General features: G+C 37.6%; 1 protein-coding gene across 1 annotated transcript in view; it reads right to left on the minus strand.

The window, feature by feature from the left end:
- Positions 1–25,043, minus strand: part of CNTNAP2 (contactin associated protein 2) — a 1,208,164-nt gene that overhangs the window by 670,782 nt on the left and 512,339 nt on the right. Inside the window, exon 4 of the mRNA XM_074842898.1 lies at positions 10,384–10,531. Within this exon, the coding sequence (XP_074698999.1) occupies positions 10,384–10,531 (148 nt within the window). The remainder of the gene's footprint in view (positions 1–10,383; positions 10,532–25,043) is intronic.

Here is a 25,043-nt window from a genome sequence, read left to right on the forward strand (position 1 = left end):
TTTACGCTTAGAAATCATGTGATTGAGAGCCTCTGGGTGAGGATTAGGGGATGGAAAACAAAGCAGAGTTGCTACCCTGGATTTCAAGAGGGAAACAGGGAGCTAGTTAGCAGTATCCCCTGGGAAACCGTTTTCAAGGGCTTAGGGGTCTACAGGTGCTAGTCAGTCTTTCAGAACCACCTTTCAAAAGCACAGGAGCAGGCAAGCCCATTGTGTCAGAAATCAAGCAAGCAGGGCAGAAGACCAGCGTAGCTGAACAGATAAATCTGCTTGGAACTCAGGAGGAAAAAGAAATTGTATGATCTCTGGAAGCAAGGTCAGGCTTCACAAGAAGATTACAGAGCCATGGTTTGCTTGTGCAGGGAGAAGTCACAAAAGGCCAAAGCTCAACTAGAGGTGAAACTTGCCAGTATGTATCAGATAACAAGAAGGGCTTTTTAAAGTATGTTAATAGCAAGAGAAGGTCTAAGAGAAACATTGGACTGACAGCCACCTGATAAATCAGGATGAAGAAAAAAAGCAGAGGCATCCAATGCTTTTATTTCCTCAGTCTTTATTAATACTGATAGACCTAGGGGTGCCTTGTCCTCCGAGTTGGAGGACCACAACTGCAGAAATAGTGATTTTCCATTCATGGACACTGACACTGTAAGGCACCAGCTGTATCAACTGAATGCTCATAAGTCCATGAGGCCTGATGGGATTCATCCCAGAGTGCTGAAGGAGCTGGTGGATGTTACAGCAGGACCTCTCTCAACCATCTTCAAAGGTCTTGGGACCCTGGGGTGGTGCCCGTTGACGGCAAACCAGTCAGTGTTACTCCAATGTACAGGAAGGGTTTGAGAGAAGCCCCAGGAAAGTACAGACCTGTTAGTCTAACCTCAGTACCTGGAAGAATTATTGTGAAGATCATACAGCTACTTAAAGACTTTTAAAGAACAATGCAATCATCAGAATGAGTCAACATAGGTTCACAAAGAGAAAGTCCTGTCTAATTTGATATCCTTTCATGATAACATCACCCGCCTAGTGGGTGAAGGGAAGGCAGCAAATGTAGTTTTTCTGGATTTTAGTAAAGCTTTTTATACTGTCCCTAATATCATTCTTCTGGACAAGTTGTTCAACTGTGAGATGAGCAGGTAGACAGTGCTCTGGATGAAGAGCTGGCTGAAGGGCAGGGATCAAAGGGCTGCAGTGAATGAGACTACATCTGGTCAGTGACCAGTCACCAGCACTGTTCTTCAGGGCTCAATTCTATGGCCAGTTCTGTTCAATCTTTTTATTAACAACCTGGATTCAGGAATTGAATGCATTGTTAGTGAGTTAGCTGATGATACCAAACTTGGAGGTGCTGCTGACTCTCTCAAGGGACGAGAGGCCTTGCAGAGGAGTCTGAATAGACTGGAGCATTGGGCAATCATCAGTGGCACGATTCTGAACAAGAACAAATGTCAGATTCTGCATCTGGGATGGAGTAACTCAGGCACAAGCCTAAACTGGGAGAGGAATGACTAAAGAGCAGCCCTGCAAAGGGGTTTGGGGGTGCTGGTTGACAGGAGGCTTGAGTCAGCAGTGTGTGCCCTGGCAGCCAAGAGGGCAAACCACATCCTGGGGTGCATCAGACAGCATAACCAGCCTGTCAAAAGAGGGGATTATCCCGCTGTATTTAGTGTTGGTGCAGCCTCACCTTGAGTCCTGTGTGTGGTTCTGGGCCCCACCATTTAAAAAGGATGTGAAGGTACTTGAATGTCTCCAGAGGAGGGCACTGAAGCTGGTGAAGGGGCTGGAGGAATGTCCTGTGAGGAGCGGCTGAGGGTTCTGGGTTTGTCTAGTTTGGAGAGGAGGAGGTTGAGGGGCATGCTGAGCTCTTCTCCCTGGTACCCAGCGCCAGGACACGTGGGAATGGCTCAAAGCTGCCTCCGTCAGGGGAGGTTCAGACTTCACATGAGGAAACATTTCTTTATTGGGAGGGTGGCCAAACCCTGGAACAGGTTTTCTGGAAAGGCTGTTGATGCCCCATGACTGTCAGTGTTTGAGAGACATTTTGACAATGCCCTTAACAACCATGCTTTAACTTTTGGTCAACCCTGAACTGCTCATGCAGCTAGACTAGATGGTTGTTTTAGGTCCATTCCAGCTGAATTGTTCCTCCCCTCCCCTCCCCTCCCCTCCCCTCCCCTCCCCTCTCCTCTCCGCTCTCCTCTCTCCTCTCCTCTCCGCTCTCCTCTCTCCTCTCTCCTCTCCCATATGTAGTCAGGAACAGGCTGATGCATTCTTCAGTTTAACTTGAAAAAACATCCCTTGCAGTCTGGCAAAAGGAAGCCACAGAGCCACGGAAAGTAGCAGCAGGAATAGAGGCCAAGCACTCCCTGTTTCCTCAAGAGTGAGAACGAGAACAATGAGCATCGGTACCAACCACACATAAAAGAAGAAGAAGAAGTAGGTAGTGTGTAGTACCATGGGGTATTTCCCAAAGTATGACACATATCAATGACAAACACACTTTTTGCCTTCCCAAACTTGCTCCACCGCTGTGCTTCCTGGCCAGCGATGCATGAGAAACGCTCTCGTGCCGGCCCGGCGCTTGTGTTGCAGGCAGGGAGAGCTGGAAAGGGCAGCTCCAGATGGGGCAGCAAACCTGGAGCCCTTCCAAGCACAGGCTGCTGGGCACGAGCAAGAACCCCCGGGGAAATGGAGCCAAGGGAAGAGCAGAGTCGCTCCTGCTACAAGCTTGCGATGGGCAAGAGAGCCAGGGAGAGCCAGGGCACGAGGGGGGCCTTGGAGGGGCAAGAGCTGCAGGCAAGAACCGAGCGAAAGGACTCAGAGGAGCCCTGACAAGGGACTGTGCTCAGCGCTACAGAGGACAAGCAGCAACCCCCGGGGGGCACCCTTGGGGCCCACCCTGGGAGTCTAGAAAGCTTCCTCCCCCCAGACGCGGGGCACGAGGGCCACCTTCGTGGAGCAGGAGCAGCAGGCACCTGGCCAGCATGGCCCAAAGGAGCCCTGGTCAGGGGCCATGCTCAGCGCTGCAGAGGAAGGTAAAAAACCCCCGGGGACACTCATTAGCCCACCGTGGGGGAAAAAAAGCCTTCCTCCCCCCAGCTGCAGGGCACGAGAGGCCATCTTCGTGGTGCACAAGCAGCAGGCAGCGACCCAGCCAAAAGGGACCAGAGGAGCCCTGACAAGTGGTCATGCTCAGTGCTGCAGAGGAAGGCAAAAAACCCCCGGGGACCAGTGCCAATGTGCCCCGGGGGAAAATTCCTTCTTGACCCCAGCAATGGCGGATATAACACCCAAGGATCATTTTTGACTTATAAAAGCATTATTATGAAGAGTTAAATTTTGATATTTCCCCTCAGCAATGTTGACCCTTTAATATATGCAGTTTCATATCAGAGAACACTAACATTACCTTTAGCAGAAAGGAAATAAGAGTTTACGCATAGCAAGACCCCATTTGCCGTTTTGCTTAGAATAAAAATACAAAATGCATCATCTTCACCTAAAGTTTAGGGAAAAGCAGAATAAATTGAACTGAGCCTGGAAGTAACTGCATCCTTAATATATGTTTTATTCCATTATTGCAGGAAAACAAATACCAGTGAGGCCTTTCAGGCTCCAAATCAATGGCAGAAAACCAAGACCTACAGTTTGAAATCTGCCGAAGTTTTTTGTTCCATGAGAAAAAACTCACCTGATTTTTCCAGTGAATAAGTCATCACAGACAAATGGATCAATCACCACTTACAGGAATGCAAGAAAATAATGCTGGGCAAAACCATGATGAGCATCCATTCAGGCAAAAAAGATTAAAGGTGAGACTATTGTGATTAGACTGAAGCTATTTACCTGAACGCCGCCATCCTTACTTTGTGAAAAAGCATACTGTAACTTTACTTCCGTTTTCTACTTTTTCAGATGTTTATGGATTCTAAAGATACTTTTTAAATCTCCATTCTTCTATTAACTGATTACAGACAACTGTATGGAGGACCCTTTTTGCAGGGTGTGTGAGCAATTACTGGAAAACCTGTTAGAAAATTTTAGTCTGCTCTTTTCCACGAGAGAAGAGGCAGACCTGATTTTAATAAACCTTAATCCAAATCCACAAGATTTTATCATAGTTGGCCATACAATCTGTTTAGTTAGCAGGGACAAGTTTTTTTCCTTTCCACAGGAAAAAAAATTAAAAGAGCCTTTTCAAACAAACCAGCTACATACAGCCTTCTAAAGGGAATGCTGAATGATTAAAAAAATGTTCAAGTGTAATTGAAAACTGCCTGAGAATACAATTGAACAAGCTGGTGGGCCATGTACTCATACAAAATATATTTGTTTTTCTCTGACTGATTATACATTCGTTGCCAGCTAACAAATGAAACTCTAAAGAATACACACAGTTGTTGAAGTCCTCAAAGCCATGGTGCTTGAGAATGTCTACCAGTAACCTCATTACTACTACATATGGAAAAATAATGGACTTTTCAGTTTGCTGCCAGTTTCAAAAAGTTGAGTGAAACGAAATTCATATTGCATCAGAATAACAAAAAGGTAAAGAACAAAACATAAAGATATGTTCTTAAGAATTTTTGTTACTACAAACTCATTTTATGTCAAATCTTTCTGAAATATTCCATCTAGGAGAAAAAAAGTTGAAATTAAACAATAAGGTATTTAGAATTTTTTTTTTTTCTGTTTCAGCCTGAATCTTCTGATTTTAGAAGTGAGTTTTTTAATGCAATACACAAATACTAAATCTTTTTTTTATATTTTTAAAATGCAGGAAATAGATTATTTAAATTTTAAGTAGTACCTACTACCAAAATAGACCCATATTTGTTAATGGTAATAACCAAAGGTAATAAATGGACTGAAGCCTGTTCTTACTTAATTTCATGCCAAAATGTATGAACGTGTATGTAGGAACAATCACAACCATCTCTTTCTAGAGAGGGGATGGAGGAAAACAATCCATACCCAGAATGCTTATAGAGACAGATGGCATTTTTGGTCTTAAATTGCAAAACTCTACTATTTAAAGACTACCATGACCTGAGAATATATGGAGGAGGAAAGGTATCCATTTTTATGACGCTTAAGGAAAAAAAAAATATCTCCTGCATGGCAAAAAGCTAGAAAGTATGCTAACAAAGAAGCAAGCTTACAAACAGAGCACATGTTCAAACAGATCTTTAAAAGTTTGCAAAGAAAAATAACAGTTCGTTTCCCTATTCTCCCTAGTTTAGATGTGAGTATTCAGCCACGCACCTTTAATGTCAGAAAGAGAATATCAAGCTATGTTTGTCGCTGATGAGCTGTGAAGATGATGGCTAAAAATCAAACACATAGACCTAAACACATATAGAACTACCCAGTATAAAAATACTGAAATTTAAGAGAAAAGGGGAAAAAAGGTTGAATGTTTAGCAGAACTCATAACTGTCCCATCCACTGTCACAAGCAAAGTTACCCAGTTCACAGAACCTCTGCTGAATGATTGTTTCAGTTCTGTATTTTTTTCCTCACAACAAAATCCCTGTATATTAAAGCATTGTTACTTACAGCGATTTAATAAAATTGCTAGAAATATGATAACATAAATTCACAAAATACACACTTCAAAATGTTTTTTTTTTCTTTCTGCCAGTTAATATTTTTATGCAGTTCCACCACTTAGATGGTCAGAAACGTCTGACCAGACAACTTAGTGGCACATTTATTATAAGTAATAAAATATCATAAGAAGAGACAGGGAATCTATGCAGATTACTGGACTACATTATTATTTTCACCATTTAGGTGAATATTCACATAGGTACCAAAAGTATAATAGCAGAAATATGTATGGATACTTTTATATACCTGTAGAGCTGTATTTTATTCAGCACAGGTGTTCCAATAGCAATCATGACACTTCAAGGGTCTTCGGCTCATACTTTTTTTTTTTTTTTTTTTAATAATGCTATGCTGGTGAAACAAAATGCCCAGGGTATACTATTGAATCTGGCCAAGTGAAACTGGATCAGATTCCACAAAAGGGAAGTAGTAGCGACTTTCTCATCTACCTTAAATAGTGTCTTTGATGTTTGGATGCAATAAATGATTCTGGACAGGGTGGAGGTCTCTCATTAAGTATGTATGGCAACCATGTGAGACAGCAAATGAGAGACAGGTAGTTAGTTAGCACCAGCCAAATGAAACCAAGCAAAGGAGGTTTCAAACAAGTATCACAGCACATTTCCTAACAATGAGCAGCATAACTGAATGTGGAATTAAGTGCCAAGGAAACAATGCCTTAAGTCAAAGTTACTTCATGCAGACAGGGTTAGCTACACCAACGATTACCCAGAAGATCTGCTCAGCCTATACTTTTTAGTACTTCAGTACTTCCTAATCAGTTTTTGCAAACATTCACTTGGTTCATCCCTTAACAGCATCTCCAAACCTTATTTTTGTTCTTGTAACATGTTTACATGACCAAGGTTTTGTTCATTTTACTGGAGAGTAAACGTTCTCCATACAAACATTAATTAATTCATAAAACCCTAAGGACTGTGGTTACTCTTCTTCCTTCTTTTCCCTGCCTCAGCTGAAAATATCAGGAAACTGAAACAGTAACATTTGACATAGAACAATACAAGTAGTATAGCTGATAACCAAAATGAACAGATCTGCAAACACAGCTCAGGTGACATTTGTTCAGTCACGCTGCTTCCCAAGTAGTATTAGCAAACAGAGCTGGTCAATGAATGGAAACAGCCATTCATGGAGCTTTATCATCATTCCTGTCACCTATTTGCCTTAACTATATTGACTATTTGCATGACTTTCTGCCATCTCCAAGTGATTTACTTCAATTGTATCCTACACTTCAGAAGTGAATCATCTGGAATTTGACAATTCTTACCATCAGACATACAAACGAGTCAAAAAGATTCAGACAGAAAATCAACACAGCCACATCAAAACCACTCTGTGACCAAAGGCATTGGTGAGTGCTTTCCACTCATGAGATTTCAGCGCTCAGAAGGCCTCATACAGTTACCTTGAAAAGTGTCTCCAAAGACTAACCAGTAGTATCACAAGTGCCATTTTTGGAGGCATTCATCTGCCACAGAATGGAGATTAAGGGACCTATTCATATGGCAATGATCCTGCAGGAGCTTATTATGATCTTCACGAATGAGTAGTAAAATGTACTATATTGCAGTTGTCATAGCCTCCAGATGCCATGTCTTTGCTGCCTGTCTCAAAAATTCATAAATGCGGACATGATGGAAGATATACATCATGTGCCTTTGCTCTCTTTCTCCAAAAGAGCACAAATAAGCATCTGCCATCAGTTTTAACTTAACTGATTCAGTGGATATTTTGCCTTTGGTTATATTACTTTCTTCTCTGTGACTTGCTTTTTGATAAATGATGTCACTGCAAGTGTAAAGATCCTTTTTCCCCTTTACAGTGTATGATAATGATAGCTTTAAAATAAAAGCTAAAACTCCCATTGTCTAAAAAGTGTTATGTTACATAATAGTCCATTTGTTGTTATCCAGGCTTGTTTTTCTCTGCAAATCATCCATTAACATAGCCATTAAGCACATTATTTATCCAATAATAGTACAGTACAGTAATATAATATTTTTTTAGTAAGACATAATCTGTTTTGCCCTATGGAGAATGAAAATCTTTTCTAAATTCAATGGCACTGTTTATTCACAGAGGAAAATACAAAGTTTAGTCTGAACCTTGTTGTAGAGGGAGTTCATAACTCTTTTTTGGTGTCTTCTATGAGCTCCTCTGTTAGAAGACAACCCCACGGACCTCATCTATACACAAAATACAAAAGGTGCAGTTTCAAAGACAGCCCAGATTTCAAACTTAAAGCAAAATAAAACAAAACTGAAAGAAGAAGATTTGGTAATGGTATGAACTTCTCCAGGTAAGAGATGTGAGCTCTAATCCCTCTCTGGAAATCACACCTCTTTTTTAACTTTAATTTGCTGGGCAAGGAAGAACATGGATTTGACCTCTGGTAGAAAAAAATTAAATGTGTATCCTATATGTTTAGCCAAACAAAATAGGAACCTGAAAATATGGCAAGTAATGACCTGACTTTTGAATAAACAGTTCAATATAAGGAAGTATTTTTCTTAATACTCTGAAACTAATGACCAGGTTGCAGTAATGTGCAAGGAAAGAGTTTCTGTAGTCACTATGGCTTCCCAATTAAACATTATTTGCCCTGTGAGAAAATGCCTGATTTTTATATCTTAAAACATGCACTCTAAAATATCTAAATAAAAGAATATATTCAATCTGAATTGAATGCTTATATGCTTATATGCAAATATAACCACTTCTAATCATAAGGTTAAAAACTTTGCCTCTGCCAAAGGACACGTCTACATGGAACAATGTAGCATTTTATACCTGGCTCCAAATGATGCATTTGAAGACAGGTTGGGAATTTATACACATTACTCTCTTGTTCCAGTAGTCATACCGAACGGCTGTCTTCCTCTCTCTTAACACAGTGAATTTTTAGTTTTAATTCTCAACTGCTCTGCTGCTACCTACTGATAGCATTTTGGGGACAGCCCTATTCTTGCATGACACTGCATTTTAGGAGGGTTTTTGAAAGAAAAGTCCCTATACATATAAAAATGTAAAATATTACTATTCATTTTCTATTAAAAAATTCTGTCAAGCAAGCAACTTTTCCTCAAACAACTGTAATAATTTTGTCAACAAGTTGGTTTTACTTTTTCTCACATTGCCTCTAAAAATATCGTGTTGTGTACCTACAGTATTTGTCTATCCATTTCATCAAAAATTACCACCTACTTTTACCTGAAAATACTGCAGCAAGGATCATGGGTTTTACTGTTTGATTCTGCTGCATTTTTTTCTGTTAAAGAGGGACGTATTTCACAGAAAATTAGGTGTTGGTTTCTTTTATCAAACACCTGAATTTGCATTTGATGTACAAGTGAGGTATACTTTAAGTATTTATCATGCTGTAAAATTAACCATGCTGTAGTGTTTAGTATACTTAAAACAGCACGTAAAACGTTTTAGCAGTATGATGGCAAACACTTGTTTATTAAGAGCCACGTACTGAATAATCACAGTGCTACCTAAAACTTCAGAAGCTTAGTTTCTCCTTGAGCAAGAATCAACTTCAGAATAACCCACGGTTCCTCTGATAACAGATATGCTGTTGTCTTTTTACAAACGTATCTAAGACCCATGTGTGCCCTCAGCACAGCAGCACCAACACCACAGCAATTTTGATTTCATTTCTCTACTAAGTTAATGCAGCTGCTGGGAAACTCTCTGTGGCTTCATATACGTTTTTAAATTAGGGCTTTAATTCACTGCATGGAAATAGGAAAACTAATACCAAAACACTATTCTTTGTGGTTCTTATTGGTGCTAAATGAAAGTAGATAGCCTTTTGACTATCTATCCAAATCAAGACAACTGAAATCACAAGGTGCTTTTCTCTTTTGCTGGTTAGGTTGGCAAAGGGCTCCCATATGCCTCAAGTCACCCAGTGAAGTCAATGGATGAGACTTCCAGATGTGTGCTCCTCCCCTTATTCCAACACCTGGTTATTAAAAGACAAACTTCAAATAGCTCCTTCCAGCTAAAATACCAATAAAGCCAGGATACTGCATAAAAAATATGTACTTAGAAAAAGGACATCAGACACTTAATTTTCTGAATGTTTGTAGACTTTCTTTAAGTGCTGGACTGAATTCAAGGAAGGGCATTTAGAAACTACCCTTGCTTTTCTTAAAATATAATCAGTTCTGCTCTTAAGTTCAGAAGCATTTGTACCATTGCTTATCCAGATTTCAAAAGAAATTCTAAAGTCATATTCAAATACTAAAGGAAAAACCTCTGAAAAGCATGTCACATTTAGACAATCTGAGCTACTTTGATAGAATTCTTATTTATTTGCTCTAGCACCAGGCAATAAATTATGTCCTGTTTACCGGTTGTTCCCCTCAAGACCCAATGTGACATTTGTCTGAATACTATCAACGACTAACATGACATTTGTCTGAATACTTTTTCCTCAACTGGCCCATTCGAGCTTATATAATCGAGTCTTCTGCAAAAGAAGATCAAAAGGAGCAACTTCAAAGCACTATTTCAAATTCCAACGTTGCATCTTCCAGAGAAGAACAAACTAGCAACTCAGAGCTAAGGTTACAATAAATATTTCATGGAGTTCTGGGCAATATAGCTAGCAGTCCTGGAACATCTTAATCTATCTAAGCAAAAAATACTTGAGATTCAGATTTTATCTGAGATCCAAACTGCTTTTATTTAGGGAAAAAAAAAAAAAAAAAGGATGATCATGGAAAAACTTACAATAGGAGCAGCCGTAGACTTCAATTCTTAACCCAATTTGACCCTCTCCATTCCAGTCCAAAGGAACTATCCGTACATAGCGAGCAATAACCGCATGTTGTAAATCATGCCGGACCACACTATCAGAGTTCGTATTTCCAGGAAATGCCTAAGGGAAAGAAGAAGAAAAAAGAAAATTTTCATATTACATCTCTCTCACATGCTATAAAGGTTCAGTTCTGAAGGAAAACATTAGGTAGTGATGTTGTCCTGAGTGTCTAGGTTACACTGAAGTTTGGTTTAAATGTTTCTTTGATAGTGACCAAATGAACACTTGATTTACAAAGTTTCACAAAAATATGTAAACAGTAGCACTGAGACCACTTCATCCACAACAGATATGTTGAAATCATAGAACAGCTGCTGCTAGGTAAGAGAGTAATCCATTTTGCATCACTAATCTGTTACTCAATTATTAACATGTTAATAAAAGTGTCCAACCCAGAGTGGTCATATTTCTCAAATGTGTGTCAATGTCTCAAATTTCTAAGAATTTAAAAATCTTTCTTTTGATGTATTATCCGCTGGAAAGTGAATGTCCAGTTTCTTTCCTTAGGGTCATAGCTGTCGCCCACAACACAGTCTATTTTCGATTAATAGAACTTTGAAAGTTAGGAAAGGATGCAAGAACTCTCAAGGGACCTTTGAAAATTAATGAAGTAAATATTTAGCACTTGGCTTGTAGTTTTCTACTTATTGGTAAAATAGTTCACAGCATCAAGCTTAAAAGTAAACAATACATATTAGTTAACAAAGTAGACTAATTTTTTTTTGTCAGTTTATGGACAAGTCATTCATTCATTCATGGCAGATGTTAAAGACTATAATTTCATTATTTCAACATTTTCAGAGGAACTTTCACACTTCTTCATAGGTAGTTTTCAATAGAAGTGTCATGTAACAGTCAACAGAGAAGTCATAAACGAACAGAGAAAAGGTGACCCATTACTAGACAGCCTATGAAAATAAGAAATTTTTGTGCATCCTCATTAAAAAAAAAAAAAGATATTTTTGCTACAGAGAAAAAATATTCAGTAGTAGTATCTACGCAGTCACCATCTGAATAAATTCATATAAAAACTTATAATAAATACCCATAGTGGAATGAAAAATAAAGAAGGTAACAACTGTACTGTAAGAAATACTATTGCAAAATATAGTCATCAAAAATCTGAAAGAGAAAAAATTTAAGTCAGTCCTTTGCATACAGATATAACAATACCTAATTACATGCCCCAATACTACTTATTCCAAAAGGATATCTAAGGTGAATAATTACTTTATACAGTGCACAGTAGACCAAGGTGGTAAATTGGTGGTAAAAGGAAGATCCACAGGATCCCTTGGGGACTCCAAAAATTATGACATATGCTAACGGTTACATTCATGTTAATTTTTCTGTACTGCAGCTGTTGATGCGCTAAATGATGATGATGGCACTCCTCACTTCATAGTTGAGTTTGTAAGATATGTTAATGTCAACGAAGCACATGTACAAGTGGTAAGTGTTTATACGGAAATTAATAGTTCTGCCTTTTGAGCTGAATAGAAGACAATAAACAACAAAGGAAAGTGTACAGCGAATGAGGACAAAAACCCCTTATTGAACATCTGCCTCTTTTAGTCTTGTTCTAGAAATCACAGAACTTCATGGAGGGAATAAAGAATTTGATCCTTTAAAACTACATATTTTAGCAAGCATGCAAAGTAATGCTCCATATTTCAAGAGCAGTTTCTGTTTGGGCATGTCTTAGTTTTGTGATGCTTGGCATAATCTTATCAAAATTCTCTTAATGTAGATTTTTGCTGATTGTTTTGTTTTGGGGTTTGTTTGTATGTTTGTTTAATTTGGTAGAAGTATTAGGGGCAAAGGAAGCTAAATATAGAATGGCATGGTATTTTCTATATAAATGATTAAATGATTGATGAAAACCGATTTTTGAAATCAGAATCATATTCTGTGGCTCCCCAAACTTTGTGCCCTGACTTGTGCTTTACCAGTCCTTTGTCAGCAAGACTTACAAGCTGAAACCAGCAGGTGTTTGATATTTTGAAGGTTTTTATTGGTATATGATCCAGTAATCTTTGCTGAATGCATGAACACAGTCAATGGAGAATAGGGCAGTCTGTCATTAGTTTCCCATATTATTAAAATGCATTCCATTTAGTCTCCATCAGAACAATATCTTTTAAATACAGCCTTCATTTAGATAAATGTGGTACAGTAATACACGCTCTGTGGATAATGCAAGCATCAGGCCAAAATCCATCATTGCAAGGCTGAACAATCAATTTACAGGAGCTTGTGAATTATGTACTATTGCTGTAAAATCTCCTTTTCTGACTGAGATTTGCACATGGACTCAGAAAGACAGGTTTTCATTAAAAATTGAGTTTATAGAATTTTCAAAGCCACGTTTGCCAAGGTTAACAAACAGCTTAATAAGATTTAAAAGTATAAATTAGACCCACATCTCTAATAATTATTTTTTTTTAAACAGGGATTGAATCTCTGGCAAAAAAAAAAAAAATATGGAAATGTACAATAAGAAACCCCCTTACAAAATTATTTTTCGGAAGAAGGTAGAAATAGCTGTATAAATTAAAAAAGTTTTTCAGATTGTTAACCTCATTAACTCACTTAAGTATTATTGCCAGATATCTGCTTTTCATGAGTAACATGGTTTTTCTTTAACCCAAACTGGGAAAATGACCAAAACAGCTCACTTGTCTGTAAAATAGGTAGCACTGTCTCACCAGCCCAACCCTAAAATGCTCTGTTCTACAAGACATCTTCCTTTTCATACTGGATAATGACTTCTGTAAGCTGCTTTCTGTTTCAGCTCACATTGCAATGAAAAGATTGGGAATGTTGTGAGTAAAAACTGCTTTTCTCAAAGGTAGTGCTCCACAGGACAGCAAAGTAACAAGAATGAAGAAAAGTAAGAAAATATGACCTCAAATCCTTTCTAAACACTGTTTTTGAACATATGTTGAACAGAATTTTCAAAAGTGCTCACTAAGAGTTTTGTGACTGCCTTCCTTAAGAGCAAAATTTGTTCAGCTCCAAGTGTTTTTAAAAAATTATCAGAGCAGGTTTATAGAACAGATAATATATTTTAATGGGCCAACTAATTGAGCTTTTTTAAAGAAACTAGAAAGAGCTTTTGGCACGGGAGCTCTCCAGCAGAAGCAGCAGCAAAAAGAAGCTTTATAATCTTTGAAATTCACTCTAGCTTTATCAAGATGCTTCAGCTGCAGTCTGTACATAGAGACACGGTGGAGAGATTCAGTATCATTTTCTTTGCATAAACAAAGACCCCGAAGGAAGCGAAGGTAAGTTTTTGTGAACTTTGGAAGAAACATTAGGGAAAGTTAAGATTCAGACTCACTTTTGTTTCCTGTATTTACAGAACAATGATATTCTAATCAATAATTATAAATGCTAAAGCTAAATCATAAATTTAAAGTAGTATTGTAGTAAAGTATAGTAGTAAAGTAACATACAGCTTAACAGTATTATTTAAATAAAACTGACAAAAATGAGTTTAGTTTCCTGTAAAAGGACAGTTTTGCAATACTGCTCGTACTCAACTTTAAGGATACAGCAAGTACATTACAAAATTGCATTTTGCAAAAATGCTTTGATCACCTTTTACAATAATGGCTTAAAAAGAAATTCTCAGCATTAAAAAAATTATCTCTGAAGTAAGGAGGCTCAAGACTGAATGAAAAGAAATGTTATTAAGTGAACAAAAGTGGAAGTTTTCATACTTTGATTAAAGAGGAAAAGAATGAAAGAATGTTGGTCAGACACTCAACCAAATGAACAAAAAGACATCTGCAATCTTTCAACTCTTGGTGAAACAGAGGAAAAAACCTGCACTTCACCCCAAAAAATCATCACATATATACCAAAGAACCTAACTTGCTTTAAGGGGAAAATTAATTCCTCATCTGACTTAATTCAGGTGAAGAATTCTCCATCAAAATTAATGATTTCTTCAGAGACAAGTATTAAAATTTCTTCAATGCATCTCCTTTCTAGGGTGATGTAAAAATAGGGCAATGTATGGAATAGCAGGATGACACTTCTTTTCCAGTTAAAAGAGGAAGAATAACTAATATTTTTTTTCATGTCTCTTTAATTACTAGTAATTTCTTTCATTACTTTAATTATATACTTACTATTATCCTTCTTCACAGTTATATTTTGCCATTGTCATTTTAAGCAAAGGAGGGAATAATTTATGGGTCTGAATTTATGAAAAATATCTAGGCTTCTAGCATTATTTTGACACAGCAATAATGAAAACACTACAGAGTCTATGTTCCATGGTACTATAGCTCTATAAATGGCTCTTATAATCAGAAATAAGATTTGTGTGTAAAGTCACATTAATAAAAGTGTGGTATTATAAAATATGGAAACATCCACAGACAGAGAGATGTCTGTGGGAAACATAAATGGGCTTTCTTTGATGACTCCGAGCTGAGTTAAGCATGGAGCTGGATAAACCTTAGAATTTTTATTTTATAGAAAATCCCCAAAATTCCAAAACAAATACTTTTCCAAAAAGTAGAGTATTACAAACTTGAGAAGTTGACAGCTTTGGTTATGGCTGTCAGCCCTCTCCATGCACAGCAAAGAAAATCTGGAAAACTTTGTTCTTCACTTGAGTTCTGAAGACTCTGCACCACTGAGGAGAGTAGCAGGGCAGGCTGGGTGCTGGGAGCTCTTGGCCAGCAGTGCTGTGGAAGGGTGCTTGGCATAGCAGGGCGGTCCAAATCCAGGGGCCCTGGAAAAACTTGCATCACGTACTGGTTCTGCACAAGCTGACTGAAATCCATAGGAGATTTCAGAGACCAAGATGTTTCAAAAACTCGTTCACATTTTATCACATGAACGTTTTTAAAAAAACAGTCCTTAACTTCATTAGAAAATTAAATCAAGCTCTAAAAGTACCTCATTGCTGCTGAAACATTTCTCTGCTTGATACCTATGAAAATCCAGCCCAAATGTATGATGTAAGCTGAAACAGCAAGAATAAAAGGTTTGGGTAAAGGAAGATGTTATGAGATTAATTTCAAGGAAGAAGCGGGGGAGAAAGAGAAAAAAACAGCACCTGGTAAGAAAACTGGTTGCACAATTAAAGAAAAATAGCAAATAAACAGAAAGAATTGAATGGGTCAGAAAGCAACAAATTTGGGTTTGGTCTATTTTAGCTCAGTTTTGACACGTTCCTGTCCTTTCATGTCCTAGTGCTGTGTGGACTAAGAATAGGTGATAAGAAGCAGTAGTCTTTTGCTTGAAGAACCATTTCTTCATTCTCTCTATTGAACAGCACAATCAGTAATACTACAGCTTGCATACTCTACTCTTTCCTTAAAACCAAAACAAACCAAACATGTTCAAAGCAAAACAGCATTTCCATAGCATCCTGCATAATCATCTTATGTAGTAAGACATCTAAATAGAAAAACAGTATCTGAAAACAATTAAAAGCTATAGCTGGCATTTCCCTTATCCCAAATGATGAAACCCTCAAATGATACCTCCAAAGGGTGCTGAATCTCATCTTTGAGACTCATGAGCTAAGAGCTCAGGATGAATAACATGTCAAAAAGCTAAACATAATGTTGCTGATGGTACTCTGTGTTCATAGGAACTTGATTCTGCTATCAGTGATATCAGTAAATTCCCAATTTCAGTACAGTTATGCACATCCTTTCCTCAGCCACACACCTCTGTTAAGTAAGTTACTGATGTTATGAGCGTAGTACCACCAATTTCTGAAAAACTACTCACATATTCAAAGTAAGGCACATCTAGTAATAGGGTTTAATATAACTGAATATACATCTTTTCTATGCTCAAAGTATTTCCTAGCATTTTTTTAAACAGACCCATAATTTTGATCACATTACTCCCTTAAATTCTCTACAGATTCCTAGGGGGCTTATTTCAGGTACAAATTCGGTCTTTTTATGCTAAAAACATATTCTAACCACATATGCATCAGAGTTAGATGTATAATACCATGTTGTTATCACTATATTCAAATAATAATGCCAAAAGCTGTATTTGTTGCTTTTTACCCTTTCACATCTCCAAGCAAAACTAAATGATTCAGCATTACTGATTTTTATAACAAAATATGCTAACATTTTATAGCCTGCTTAACCATTGCTATACTTAAAAAGAACTTGATGTCATCCATAGGAACATTTATTTTTTATTAACAGGAGCCTCAAGAAATCTTTAAGGGATAATTCCGTCTTCTGTTCACAGATGACTCCTACAGATTTCAGTTTTGTACTCTGATTCCTAGAAAAAGTTTTTAAAACTTGAACACAGAGAATTGGAGGAATCATAGAACAAGATATGATACCCCGGATACAATTTCAGACACTTGAAATAAAAACTACAAGTAGGAGTTTCATATTCAGATCAATCACTGAGTTTTAACTTGGTGTATTGGGTTCGTTGTTTTTCTTTTAAAAAACCCAACAAAAAAACCCCCTACACACAAACAAACAAACTAAACCCCAAAAAACCCCACAACAGCACGGCCACTCTTTCCAGAACATGATTAATATTAACCACAAGTGAAACGCTCTTTCCTCCCTTTCCTCCTCAGGCACTATTGTAGGATATTATTTTTGTTTAATTTACTTTGAGTAATGAAGCCTAAAGTCAAAATCCAAAACAAACAAAGAACTACCTCTCCACCCTACTCATACACCCCAAGCCCAAGAATTAATTAGTTTTCTCATACTTATGCATATTAATTGTTCATACCTTTTTATGTGTAGAAATGCTACTGAGTTACCTGTGCATTTTGTTAAGGACTGCTTTCCAGGACAGAACAGCAATTCTTTGTTAACTTTATATTACATGAATATTTGAGATAGGACATCTGAGAGTGCACGTGTGTATAGACGGGGGTTTTTTGTTTGTTTTCCCCACAAATCCACTTAATCACCCTATTCCCTTAACGCTTAGACTCAAGAACAAGAGGACACAAACATATGGATACTGTTCAATTTTACTTTATGAGACATCACAGGTGGCATCACAGCAAACACAGCAACAGTCACACTTCTCCGCATCCTGAAATTGAACATGATATTCCACAGATGTGCCAAATAGCTCACCAGCAACTATCTGATTCTCTTTTGGTGCTGACACCAAACATAACATGAAAAACTTCTACTACCGATATTCACAAAATTAGCAGATAAATTTCAGGTTTGCATAACGAACAAGAGATTTCAACCCCCATGTTGAACCATGGAGATTTTATTCAGGGTGACATAAAATGGTGAAAATTTTAGAATTCCTTAAAACTTAAAATATACACCAAAAACATTAAAATAACATTAGGGTTCTAAAGTCAACACTGTTAGTAGAACTAATGTTTCCTGAAGAGTCTTAATGAATTCCTGTATAACATTATAATATTATTTCCATAATCACATGCTATTTATTCCCCAGACATTCATATGTACAAAAAGAGAAAATTGTGATTATCCTTCCTGAGACCCTAAACAACTGAGGTTGCAGTACCTTGAGATTTTGGGGTGTTTTTTTCATTTTTAACCGTATCTTCATTCAATAACAAAACCAAATGAGCTTGATTTGGAAACTTTTGCTGATGAAAGACCATCCTTGTCTTTGGTAATTTGTTTCCAAGATTTAAGATCCAGTACTTACTTTACTTATTTAATTTCTGAAAATATAACCTTCAAGTCACTGAATATCGTTACATCTTTGCTGTCAAGACCAAATGATTACATCATTAGTAAAAATTTCTTAACACACTGGGGAGTAATCATTAACTTGTTCTTAGTCTCAAACTAAACAGATTTTAACTCTTACACGTTTCAGGTCACAGGGTAGACCCACTCCAGGGATAACTTGGGGTTTCATAATGAGTAAGACTGATATCTTTAAGATAGTTCCTTTATTTGCATGAGAACTGAAACACGCATAACGTCCAGGCCTGTGTACTGCCAGATGGACAAGGACTGTCTTCCAGGAAGGTAACATATAAGGTGTGCCCTGTAGCACAGGAGCTGGATTCTCTTTGTGACAGTTCCCATGTGATGCTAGACAAGTAAGTTGCAAAAAACTTTTTAATGACACTTAGTAGTTTCCTGGGCACACAAATTGATTAGGTAGTTTTGACTTAATCTTTCACTGTCTCAGTTCCACATATAAAATAGGGACTAACAACTCACTTATTTTATGGCGTTGTAAAAATAAAATAATACTTATTAAGCACTTAGTCCAGTATTTACATGATTGCCTAAATTAGACATCTGAGCCTTTTGTGGTCACTCAAGCAAAGCAGGAGATGGGAACTAATTTAAAAGCTTGCCACTCTTCACTGGTTACACAGCAAAACATAAATTTTCTTGCGTACAATATAAATGTATTCTTCAAAATGGAGAATATAATCAACAACTTAGTCCCAAAAGTTGCCCAGTGACTGATTGACGTTAAAAGAAAAAGAATACAAAAACCAGTGTGAAATGGTTATAGAGACAGAATAAAAACTGCTTTTCTCCCAGGGAGTTGTGGGATTTTATTCATTAATAGACAAAAAGTACTTTTGCTACATCTTCTGTTGAATGAGAGACAGGAAGAATGTGTTTCCAAACTAACTAAACACAACTGCAATTATTACTGAAATAACAGCAGTAGCTCTCTGTTCACTGGCTGCTGGGCTACAGAGCTCAACACTAACAGTAGTTTTCACCTTGAGAAGAAAGGCAAGCACAGAGGAACCCAGTGTGGTCCTTGGTTTCTTTTCCTCTCTAGTACTGATGTACTTGGCGATTTTCACATACTTCAATGCTTTTTAAATAGCTTTCAAGTAATTTTCAGAACAGTATTTATTCCTTGTACACCCATTTGGTCTCAAAGCTTCTTGTGTCTCTTTTACACAACTCCACTACTCTATTGAGTTATTTATATAAGACTTTGCAACCCAAGAAGTGGAGGCTGTTACTAGTGAGTATACTTCTGAGAGGCAGGTACAAACTCAGCAATGTCATTCCCTGTCAATGTCTGCATTTAGTGCATCAGAGTATAAGGCTCTATGTCGCCAACATCGCTGTTTTCCAGTAATGGCAGGTGTTCTCAGTATCACCAGCTTTTATAGTGAAGACGTCATAATCTTCTTGCTATTTATTAGTCTGGTATATCCCTTTCTCTACAACCAAAACCACTCTTTGTAGTTATTTTTAGGAAGAAGCGGAAAGACAAAGGAACTAGGATCTCTCTATCTTTGACTTTCCCTGCCTTCTAGACTAGTTTAGTTACTGCTTGAGAGTATTTTGAAAAGATGCTTAGAAGTGCTCAGAATAAATTTGGAGTTCTTCAGAAGGAAGAGGCTATCACAGTGTTACTCTGTTTCTCTACAGGATTGCAGGAGGCACCTGCAGGAAACGTCTTTACAGCCATTTGATAAAGCTCTGTAAATACTTGTAGTAGTACAAGCACAGCAGCCAGGAATGACTGTTGGCAGTTGTGCTTTGTTGCTTACTTACTGTATGAACTTAGACTAACTGCCCAATGTCTCTGAAACTCATTCTGTCTGTAAAACGGAGATAATACTCTCAGAAGTGTTTGCTGAGAATTAATTAGCTATTATTTATGCACTGTTCCTTTAAAAACAAAAACAATCCATGCAGTTTTTACATTCCTGTTCACTTGGGGAAAAAAAAAAAAAAAAGATAAAAATCAAATGACAGAGACTTATTGACTTTTGAGGCTGGGAGGGAGCATTATGATAATCTTAGTCTGGAGTTCAGCAGACACAGAGCACCGACTCCCATGCAATAGTTCAAGTAATGAGTTCTCAGTCTGGGCTATACTTTACTGCAACATCCATAACTTCATTCAGTCTTGATTTCAAAATTGAAAGTGATGGAAAATCAAATCTATCACACCCCTACAGAAGCTTTTCCAATGTTACTTACATTTGTTGTTAAAAATATGCATTATTTCTACTTGGGCTTTGTCTGGTTTGTTCATCCGGTCACTGAATCTCATTACATCTTTTGTTCTGTGTCAAAGAATGGTTCACTATCATGGATACCTTCTCCTTTGCAAGAACCTGGCAAACTAGGATGAGAAAACACTGGCCATACTTCCATAACATCAAAATAATCAGATAATTAAGCAAAACTGGTAATTTGTCTGGAACAGTTTGCAAAATGACAACGTGATCTGGCTTGCAAAATCCGTACAGACTTTCTTTTAAAGACACTAGCTTCCCTCCCCGACCCCCGATGGATATGTAAAATCCAACTAAAATAACAGTATGGGTTTCCATTCTTTTTTTATTGAATTCATTCTCTTGCTCTGTCATTGTTTTACACCTCAGGGTTCAACCCCTTCTTAAATAGGATCACCAAAAGGTTTCCAATTATCACTCACATCATGCAGCTATCTAGCTGGGGTTGCTATACCGTACTGTAACAAAACTTTTGGACAGTCTCCACTGTGCTTCACATAATCTCAGCTATGACTTAATGATACAAGCAATATGATAACACAATAGCTCCATTTTAAAATTGTCATTTCTCTTTTTGTAAAATAACATCATTTCAGATAATCTCTGTGCAACCCAAACTGATTGCTTAGAATAACTCTGGTACAAATGTTAAATAGCTGTCATATTAATATATCAGAGGCCGTGGTGAATACCTAGTTTTGAGGAAGAATGTGACAAAAGTTCAATACATCTTTGAATACAGACGCATTTTTTTTCAAAAACCCCGATTTGACACTCATATATATGCACAATACAATCACTTAGCCTTGTTACTCTAAGTTTGCTTAGGGAAGAATAAAAAAATATGCTTTAGACAGAGCAGAGAGCAAAGCAAGGTAGAAAGAAAGCAGCAGTGACAGATCCTTCTTTCAACAGCTTTTCATAAATTCTCTTGGGAAGCTAACTGAGTTTCATTGAAGGGAAAGAATCAATGGTCCTTCATAAAAAGAAAATCAATTAGAAAGTCATTACCTGAAAATTAGCACTCAAAAACCAAAATTCCATTTTAAAGGCAATTAGACTACATGTCAGTACTAAGCTGAATTGCACTTGCATTGATGTATGCAAAGTGATGAACATCCTCCATCCCTAAGAGATGTAGAGAGTGAAAAATTAAAGAACATGTTTATAGACACTAATGAATTTATTTTTTTGCAAGTTATCTCGAGCAGCAGATGACTATGCTGGGCTTTATAACAGCTTTACATTGTGTATCTCTAGTACTGATGTTCTTACTGGAATTACAGCACTTGAGGAAACCTTGCTTTTGCTCGCTGTCACAACAACACGTAGGAAAACAACCGCTACTGTAAAAGTCAGAGAGAGGGCTGAAGGCAGGTAAGTACCTCAGTAGCCTCTTTCTCCCAATAGCTTGTCATAGTTCTGGCGTGATTCATGTATTGTGCCACACCGGAAAGGCAAATAGTGCTAAGCACTTGAGAAGGAGGAGTAGACAACATCTCACAGAAGAGCTAATACCTTCCGTTGGGCTGCAGCTGGACAGTCAGCTCATCGTGTCTTCCTATCTACAATGACAAGGCTAATCCACCACACCTGGGTGTGCAGCACAGAACGAGTGGTACATCCCTCCCTCACAGGTCTGGTCTGAGTAACAGGAGGCACCAGAAATTGCTCCCTAAAGGTGGGATGCTGCAGCTTGCAATGCCAAAGCAGCGTTTTGATAAGTGTCCTTGCAAGGGAAGGGGGCACTCCCCCTACATGTACCATTAGAGATTTAATCTTAAAGACAGAAGACGAAAATCAAAGAAACAAGACACAGAAGTACCAATTCATTATAGAACGTTAAGCACATCTTAAACACATACTTAACATCATGCACACACTTAAGTAGAATTAGGTTAAATAGCTAAAATACAAGTGCCATCTTGAAATGAGATGCTTTTCTGAGTTTGGGTAAAAGGGTTCAACTTCAACAGCTTAATTTAGGTGTTAAAGTGAAGTGCCTAGCAGCATGCTAGAATAACCAAGATATCCCCATCAACCCAGCAGATGGAACACAATGTGCAGGGGGTCTGAGATGAGCCAACAGCTTGTGGCCAGGCAGCATGCCTGAGGTGTCTCAGCTGGTGCTGGGCACCTAAATTTGGGAAACGTGCCTAGAGCACATGTATGAGATGAATCCTGCCCTAGGGCTATCTACTTATCTTCTAGCAGAGAATAAGTTTAGATAAAGGTCTAGCCAAGTATTCTGGTAACAGTTACTTGTACATTAGAAACCAGGTATTCTAGGCCACAGGAATGTATACAGTAGAAGGTTCATGTACAAATTCATAAACATTTCTTCAGTCATACAAATTAATATTTTTGCCTTAGGGTTCAGTGATGGCAGAAGACTAATGCTTGGGAACAAAAATACCAAAATCCTATCAAATTACTCTTATGCTGGGGCCCATTTTCTCCAGGTTGAGAAATTAATCACCGTGTTTAATTGAGCCAAATAATGGGGCTCAAAACACTTTGCACTCCATCCATGATTCGAAAATCTAGCACAAAGACCATAATTTTAAAGTGTTAAGCTGGATCTATGGAGTGGTACCGTAAGCAGAAAAATGGAAAAATTAAATGTCAGAAATGAATACAAATACTACAGAATGAGATGGCATGGTTTTTAAAAAACTCGAGTACTCCAGAACCACCACATACTATATTGTCTCTCATTTAATCAATAGCTAACAAAACTTTTTTTTAAAACACTGTATATGCCTACCTAAGTTAGGTGTCAGTGTAAGATAGCATATAAATGACCAGTATTAAAGAATATACATGAAAAGTTTCTGGATACTCATTCATATTCTACAACTGTAGCTCTGGTTCTTTGGCTCCACTTCCAAATAACCCCAGTGTATCTCAGCAGAATACCTAGACATCTAAGTCACTGCCTGTGTTTAGGAAGCTGGTTTGTTCACTCGTGAGAGGTGCTCCTAAGAGGAAGGATTTTAGAAATTTTCTCAACACGAATACTGAGTACCTTATCTTTTTGCTCCAACAGGTCAATCACTAAGTCAGCTCTGCTTTCTTTGCACATCATCTGTAAATGAGAATGCTGAGGGCTGACTTCTCACGTATTTGTTGTGTTAAGGGAAAAAGAACTATAGCAGTAAATGATGAGAATATATAAGAAGTTGACTCTAATCACAACTATGCAATGCTGTATTCCTGGAAGTAGCATTAAACCCTTAGGGCTATACTGGAAAACTGCTGTGTGGAGCTGTAACTATGCACTTGCCTTTGACAGATACATCTTGACATAATGTTTGAAATATCTGAGCAAGTGACCCGACCTGTTCTAGGCCCAAGTGAGATGCTGCATTTCAATTCAGGGGAAAGTTCATCAATTCAGACATCTACAAGTTATACACTATTTATATTTCTACCTAAATTCTGAATTTAAAATAAACATGTCTTCTCAGACTGTAAGTGTACTGATGAATTTTAAAAGATCATAAAAGTCATAAATGAACAAAGTTTTGTAGAAAGAGTCAAACACAAAATACTGTAACGATAGTATTGAGTTCTCAAGTGCTAAAAAACAGTGAAAAGAATGAAGTGGGGAAGGGAAGAGGAAAGAACAGTGAAAAAAAAGTCATTTAAAATTAAGGAGCCAGGAAATATGTCTACATTTCTGCCAACTTCTGCTGAAGAAGGCCTGGTAGCAGCAGAAATCAGGAAATCAGAGGATGCTTTTGGTGGTTGCTGGGTCTGATTAAGTCTCTAGTTTATTACAAGATTATTTCATGTTTCAGAAACACCAGAAAATTTCAGTACTGCCTGTTCAATAGGATAAGACACTCTTGGAATGCACAGTAGTGCTTCTCATCAGTGAAGCCTTGGTCCAGAATTTTATTAGGTTTATATAGTGAAGAAATAGTATATTTTCACAAATTTCTTTAATTATTAGACAGGCTTAAGTTTTTAAAAAGAAAAAATACAATATTGCATTTTTGTGTGATTGTTTTAAAAGGAATTCACAAGTATTTTCCTAAACAGAAATTGCCCTAACCTTAATGAAAAGTTCTTCTGTTAGTGAAAATCTGAACAATTCTATACTCCTTGTTTATGGCTCAATAAAGGCCAAGCTATCCTCTCCTTAAGGAGTAGGGCTGATCATACTTTACTGAAACACAGAAAAATTTAGGCACAGGGGAAGTGTCATGGTCTACATGCATGATGTGATGTTCTCTACTTTTGCAGAGACCCTCCATAAGTACAACCTCTTATTAACTTTCAGCCTGAACCAAGGAAGTGATCAGCAAGTAAAGGTTCAGGTAGAAACAGAGTGAATATTACCTGTGGATTGGGCAAAAAATATTAAACAGGAAGATCCTTTCTCTACACCACAGAAATTGAGACAACATAAAATGAGGTGTAGAGGTAAAGGTGTTAACAAAGTGAATATTCAAGTTTTGTTCTTCTTTAAAGTAAACAAAGTTGGACATAGAGTGCAAAACCAATAAAGATAATAGGAAAGAATGGTTCAGATGGAAATGACCGCATCAGAAACAAATCCTGAAGACACAATGTTAGACTAATATC

Source organism: Strix aluco, chromosome 1 (genome assembly GCF_031877795.1).
Source record: "Strix aluco isolate bStrAlu1 chromosome 1, bStrAlu1.hap1, whole genome shotgun sequence".
NCBI classification, from domain to species: domain Eukaryota; kingdom Metazoa; phylum Chordata; class Aves; order Strigiformes; family Strigidae; genus Strix; species Strix aluco.